The following is a 7327-nucleotide window of genomic DNA, read 5'->3' as shown; positions in this document are numbered from 1 at the left end:
ACATCCACAAGAGTGGGAGTAGGGGAGCAACAATTTAGAGGCTTAACTGGATTCTAAGTATCTCATGAGCCAAGACTCTGAAGTTCCTTCTTACACCAAAGTCGTGCTGAAAAACATGATGACCGGCTTTTCCACGGCTCCTCTGTGTCATCAGCAGACATTTAGACAGAGGAGCTGTAGACTGTTTACAATTGAGTTTTTGCTAGTCAGATAATAACCTGCATGTCATTAAGGATGGAGTTTCCTGATTTTTTTCCTTTTTCCAGTTTTCTGACTTAAGCATATAAACCAAGGCAAAATACAGTATTTCTTAAAGTAAAAATCTGTATTGCCATTTTAGCTGAAAAGCTGATCAAAATCAACATTTATTCTTGCCTTAACTCTTACCTTTACAGTGTCCTGGAATGTGGTTTCATGTGTTTGTTCTCATTTATCTTCCCCAGGAAAAGCAGAAAAATCCTGCAGGTGCTTTTGGTTAAGAACCCAATTCTACATACAAGTTAGGAGAGAAAATTATAGCTTCATGCTAAAATACTTATGAAAAAACAAGCACTCCATTTTAAAACAAAGCCATGAAAAAGAGATTCCACTTTATTTTATTTATTATTATTATTTTTACAAACAATAGATTTGCTGCAACATGCTCTGGCTCATATTATTGAATTAAAAAATTTAACACATTTCAAAAATATCAAAAATACACTATAATGAGTCTTAGGACAACAATACAATGATTGCACAAAACCATAAGATATGAACCCACTGTCTGGATGACATCCATCAACAACAGTGAGAGAAAACCCTACAGCATCTGGGAGAAGTGCATGAAATTGAGAATACAAGGAGCTTATGTGTGACTGACTCATCACCAAATGAGGGAAACAGAGCAGGATTGACTGTAGCTGCTTTTCTCAATCTAGGAAGTGCTTACCCAACTACAGGGCAAAAGTCACTAACTGGAGAGAAAGATTAACTTGCCTTCATGATTGGGGAGTCTGAAAGGCTCCACCCAGAAGGCAGTAAAAAGTGACACAAGACGGTTCTATAGTGATGCTGAAGACATCACTGAATGGCTTGGAGACTATTTAATAATTGGTACATTTATTGATAACAGCCAGCTGCTCCCTTATGGAGGTCTCTTCATTAATAATTATTGGATAGAGAAGGTGAGCCTGTGGCTTCCAAGTACTGGCTTCTGCTGAAGGTCTACATGGGAAGAAGAGCATCATTTGATATTCAGTAGTTTCGCCACATCCAACTGGTTCCATTTCCTGGAAAACAGCACTCACTACAAGCAAGTTAATAGCACCCAGCGATGACCATGCTGCTCCTGCTGGCTCTTCCATACACCAGCAAATGAACTCACCAATGTATTGCACACATAGGCTCCACAGTAGTGCAATAAAGCACTCACTTGTATCAGGAGTGGTAATTCAATGACTTGACTCTATAGTGCACTGCAGCTTTGTCATACCGACATTCAAAGTTTTAAATATACTTTCAATCCATTTGGATAAAAATAACACCATGGCTGCCAAGACACATGTATTTTTCTTTCTTCCATGGACTCCTAAACTGCTCCCATAAGAAGCAGTATTCTTCTCTCATTCTATTAAGCTTCTCTATTCAATGGGAGGTACACACAGAGACCTGAGAATATGCAGAGGCCAGAATCTCTGTGCCAGAGATTAACTGTACTCCGCCCACTTGGGGAACACATCCTCTGAGTAAAGTACTCGGAAGTAGATTACATTCACCTGGAGACAGATACGGGCTTTCACTAACAGCCTGTTCAGAAAACACAATGTCTGTAAATTACCTTATAGGTTAAAGAGTTTTTTATTATATTTTTCATGATGGGCTATGGCCTTTTTACCCTCTGTTTTAATACAGAGCAACTGCAGAAGGACATGAATTAAAGGAGACTGCAAAAAAGAATAATCAGTTTTAGTATCGCCTATAATAACGATTTTCAATACAACCTAATGGTTCCTGAAAATTCTACCACACAGAAGAACATCTGGAATTACAGAGTTCTGCTGACTAAAAAGTAAATACATTTACTTTTGGAAAGGTCATTTCAGAACTGGATTTTGAGGTGGTTCCAATAAGTAGAGTGGGAAGCAAATAGCAGACATGAAAGGGGTTCACAATACAGAATACCTTTTATAAGACTATACTATTAAAGTGGTATATTCCCAAAATAACTTTAATTTTTAGACATCACTATTCTACAACCTGAAGGTTCTACCATCTGAGTAGCATGTTTTACATCACTCATCACTATCAGCTTGGGTTATTTTTCATTTTTTTCTTATTAAAAAAAAACTTTTCCCATATAAAAATAAGGTGACAAAACACTCTTGTTCCCATCTTTCTAACAGCACCTGAACTCTGTAAGCCACTATGTTCCCTACTTCAAATCAAAGACCTGAGTTCTAAAATTTTTCAATAGCTGACCAGTAGTTTGACAATGTGGGGACTCAAGTTCAGATTCTCGAGGGATCGAACATTAGACATCCATTAGAGTGTACCAAATCCCCCAAGAGTGTACCCCAATGAAACGTGCATATGGGCATGGGGTCTCTGAGAATATGAAGACACATAATTATTATGGACAGGTCATCTGGCTTTTGACTATTGCTTTTAACAAAAACTTCTGAAAAACACACACGAAAATATATTTATATTTAACCCTCTCTTTAACATATTGTTTCTGATGAAACAAATTAAAAATGGCTCTACTCTATTTTTAATTGTGAAAGTGTTCCAAAAATTCAAAGCACATTCCCCACTGGGTAAAATCAAGCAATGCCAAAATTTTGGAGAATAAATAGGAATTAATTTTCCTAAGCAAATCTTACAATGGAAAAAGTGACAGAAATATGGAAGAAACTGAATTTTGCTAGGGTTAAGTGGAATGTGCAAAAAATACAGGTTTTCTGTAAGCTTAAGAATTTCTCAATGAAGTGTCTTTTTTCTGTCAGTATTGAGCCCAGTATTCTGAAACCACATAAACTGAATATGCAGTTTTCAGAAGAGTACACTGTTCAACATTCAAGAGGTGGGCCCTCAACTCACTTCTAACATTCTAGAAAACCATCCCTCTCCTCCAGCATAGGAGAAGAAACAAGTCTAACCTGAGTGCTCCATCCATTTGTTCTCATTGGCCTCAATCAGTTTCAGTGTCATCTGCCATAACTTAAGGTCACCTGGACGCAAGCAATGTTAGCCTTGGCCCTCCCCATTAGGAGGCTGTCTGCCAACTCCTCCACATGTTAGGGAAAGAGGCCAATCCCTAAGTTTCCCTGGGAAATTCATAGCAGGTGTCATATTTGTCAAGGAGTAATTCTCTTTTTCTGATCTAGGGAGAAGTAGTCTTGGTCCTCACTCCTTCCCCCTTTTCATCCCCAAAAGAAGATCCTACTACCCCGAGGTTCTCAGGAGCTTTCACAGTCTGACATCCAACAGTTAACTCAACTTCCCAGGGCCCTTCCTAATACCCTTGGATAAGGCTCCAACACCCAATTCTCTCTCTGCCTAGGATGAAGGTGCCGGGCTGCCTCTAAGATTGGCTCTAGTGCAGATTCAAAAATAAAAAGTTCACAGTCAATGCAAAGTGCTCTCATTATATTACATACATAAAGTATCTGTTTGATTGGTTCTACATTTCCAACAGACATCATTTTGATAGGCTGTATTCTCGTAGAGAAGAATGAAAACCCATGTGACTAGTCACATCACACCTCATTAGTCTGAGATAAGGTGATTTCTCTGTCACAGAGATCCATCAGCAGCAACTAGTAAAGATAATCAATCTTCACTTTTTTCCTCCACAGAAATAGTCCCTTTCCTGCCCAGGCAGGCAAATTCTCAAAGTGATCCTAGGAGAGAAAGGGTTAATGGCAGGTGGTAGGACTGATACAGAACAGCTGCTGTCTTCCCAGTACCCCTGGGAATTCCAATGCAGGTTAAATGTGAAACTTAACATTGATGGTGGCTACCAGTTTATCCAGAGCCAGCCCCTGATGGCTCTCACCCTTTCTGGCTCTGAGTTCAATACCATACAGCTATGGTTAGAAATGTAGAGGCAGGGCTGGGCACAGTGGCTCATGCCTGTAATCCCAGCACTTTGGGAGGCTGAGACGGTCGGATCACCTGAGGTCAGGAGTTCAAGACTAGCCTGGCCAACATGGTGAAACCCCATCTCTAAAAAAAATACAAAAAAAAATAAAAAGAAATTAGCTGGGCGTGGTGGTGAGTGCCTGTAATCCCAGCTACTCAGGAGGCTGAGACAAGAGAATGGCTTGAACCCAGAAGCGGAGGTTGCAGTGAGCCAAGATCGTGCCACTGAACTCCAGCCTGGGCAATTGAGCGAGACTCTGTCTCAAAACACATACACACAGACACACAAAAAGAGAGAGAGAAATGTAGAGGCAGAATGCCTCTGGCAGGTCCCTACCCCAACCGTGCATAGCCTCCTCCCACACTGTGCCCAGCAGGGCAGTCATAGCGCTGTGTCAAACTCCTCCAGGGGCTCGGTCCGATCCTCTTCGTGGGGCTCAGGCTCAAGCCGGCTGTCCTGGTGCTGTTTCATTTGTTCCTTCACTTCTTCTTCCAGGTCGCGAGGTACAACAAACTGGTCCTCTGGTTCCATCTGAGTGGGGGCAGCAAAATAGCCAGTTTTCCTCTTGGGTGCTTCCGTGGCCACTTCAATGAGGTTCAGGCTGTCCTCTAGGGGCACAATAGAACCATTGGAGAGCTTCTTCCCATAGAGGCAGGAGGTGGAGGGAGACTTCTGTAACTCCATCCTGTCCTTGCTCATTGGCAGGAGAATGCCACTATTCACACTGTTTTGTCTTCGGATCCCAAAACACGACCCTCTAGCATGTTCCTCAGAACATGGGGTAGAAGCACTCTCTGTGAGAGGGGGTGAGCTCTCCAGATCCCGGCCCCTGCAGCAGTGGATGTCTACTTCCACCTCTACCTTGCTGCCATTTGTTATGACTCCCTCAACAGGCTGGTCATCATCACTGTCCAGGCCATTGTCAGACTGGTTACTGGAGAAGGTGGCACAAGAAGGCTGGCGCTGAAACAGCCCAGAGGTGGGTGTTGGGTGGAGGCTACAGCGCCGCTCTGGCCTTGGAAGCAAGGCAGCATCCAGGCCCCCAGCATTATGCTCATCAGAAGCAGTGGACCCCACTTCACTGCTCACCTCTGAGGTGGACATCTCACTGCTGAACTCAGAGGCAATCCCACTGCTAGAGGAAGGAGTAGCTGGCTTAGGGGCATCCTTGATGGTGGTGGTTGAAGCAAATCCCACAGGACCTGGGAGGGCGAGACCATTCATTTCACAAGTGCAGCCTTCCTCACCAATATTCAAATAAACCACCATTGCCCCTACGTTGTCCTGACAGCCATAGCTCTGTGCTAATGTGCACAGCTTCTTAGCAGCTGCTAATGGGTCCTGTACATGACGTACAGCACTGACAGCTTCTGTGTAGGACAAGTGTTCCCACAAAGCTTTGTTTCCCAGAATCAGCAACTCATCTTGAATGGTCAGTGGAGTGGAAGATATGTGGGGCCTGGGGAGGATCCAAGGGTAGAGGTATGTACAGCCCAGCATCCGGGTACAGCAGGTTACCCCGTTCACTTTGTTGTCCTACAGAAGAGCAGGACACAGATTTGAGAAACAAGCAACAATGACAAGCAACTTTATATCTTTCTAGATCACAATGCTTAGGGATATACAATAAAACAATTTATATATGATTTTTTCTGCAGGTTAGTATAATTTTAAGTGAACGCATAAAAATAAATGTAGAGAAGTCTTAAAAGACAAAATACTATATGGTTATTATAGAGCCAAGTAAAAATAAATGACTAAAAGGCAACACCATCCCAAAAGATGTTTGCTTAAACATGAAGAACAGACCTCAGTATGTCTATAAATAGAGAAACACAATAGAAAAACAATTAAGCAGAACTATCATTAACTCTCTATCACTAGTATTCTCAGAGAGGCCAAAACTCAGAAAGGTACTAAAAAGTAATTTCTCACTTAAAGGTGTATCATCTGGGACTGAAAAGATACCCAATGGCAAAGAGAATCTTGGTAGTTAAGGTATCAAATAATCTCTCAGGTTATTCAGCCTAAAAAAGGGGAGTCTTCTCAGCAGTGTAATTCAAAACTTAGAGGAAAAGGAACAACCCTGCTTGCAGGCTGGCAATACTCATAAGCCACACACTTTGTAGTACTGATTTCAAGAAAAGAAAAAACAAAACAAAACTCTAAAGTCATCAATAAGTTAATTTCACAGTTGCAGTCACCCTCTAGGAGAAGACCTGAGCTTATTTGCCAGAATTTGTCATAAATTCTAAACTTTACTTTCTTCATCTGTAAAATGAAAATGGGAGTTTAACAATTATCCACAGAATCAGAAACTCTGGGGCTAGGGCCCACCAATTCATGGGAGTTATTAAGTTCAGGTAAAATAATGAAGGTATGGTGCTTGGCAAATAATGGACAAACAATATATGTCTGTGGTTAAAACTACATTTATAAAAATACTTCCTACTTATCTAGAATCCCCTAAGAAAAATCTGAACATTGGCTGGGCACAGTGGCTCACGCCTATAATCCCAGCACTTTGGGACGCTGAGGCAGGTGGATCACCTGAGGTCAGGAGTTTGAGACGAGACTGACCAACATGGAGAAACACTGTACTAAAAATACAAAATTAGCCAGGTGTGGTGGTGCATGCCTGTAATCCTAGTTACTCAGGAGGCTGAGGCAAGAGAATCGCTTGAAACCAGGAGGCTGAGGTTGTGGTGAGCCAAGATCGCTCCACTGCACTCCAGCCTGGGCAACAAGAGTGAAACTCTGTCTCAAAAAAAAAAAAAAAAAATCTAAACAGTATCCAAACTCTATAAAAAGACTAATCAAACAAAAAGTTATCTGAAGCAAGGTGCAGTGGCATGTGCCTATAGTCCCAGCTACTCAGGAGGCTACAGCAGAAGGATCACTTAATCCAGGAGTTCAAGTCCAGCCTGGATAACACAGCAAGACCTTGTCTCTAAAATAATAAAATTAAATAAAAATTTAAAACATCATCAAAATTTTATTTTTCCTTTGTTTAGAGTGAAAGGGCTTCCCAAAACTAATGTCTCATACTTCCACAATCCTAATAGTATCAATCACATAATATTAATGCTTTTTTGTTACCTCAGATGAACTCTATAAAGAATTCTGACAAAACAGAGAGCCCAGAAATGGACCCACACAAATACAGTCAACTGATTTCTGAAAAAAGAGCAAAGGCCATAC

The 7327-nt window shown here is 41.4% G+C and overlaps 1 protein-coding gene across 4 annotated transcripts in view; it reads right to left on the bottom strand.

Annotated features, from left to right (window-relative positions):
- Positions 1-569: 569 nt before the first annotated feature.
- PHLPP2 (PH domain and leucine rich repeat protein phosphatase 2) overlaps positions 570-7327 on the bottom strand; it is a 75885-nt gene continuing 69127 nt past the window's right edge. For all 4 annotated transcript variants that reach the window (XM_012437479.3, XM_064383266.1, XM_012437478.3 and 1 more), the window contains one exon: positions 570-5662. In XM_012437479.3, coding sequence (XP_012292902.2) covers positions 4508-5662 — 1155 coding nt within the window. In that variant the 3' untranslated portion in view covers positions 570-4507. The remainder of the gene's footprint in view (positions 5663-7327) is intronic.

The sequence above is a fragment of the Aotus nancymaae genome, unplaced genomic scaffold (genome assembly GCF_030222135.1).
Source record: "Aotus nancymaae isolate 86718 unplaced genomic scaffold, 86718_ANA_hifiasm-v0.15.2.pri h1tg000030l, whole genome shotgun sequence".
NCBI classification, from domain to species: domain Eukaryota; kingdom Metazoa; phylum Chordata; class Mammalia; order Primates; family Aotidae; genus Aotus; species Aotus nancymaae.
The sequence above is the reverse complement of the archived record's forward strand: the minus strand, read 5'-3'. Positions and strand labels throughout refer to the sequence as shown.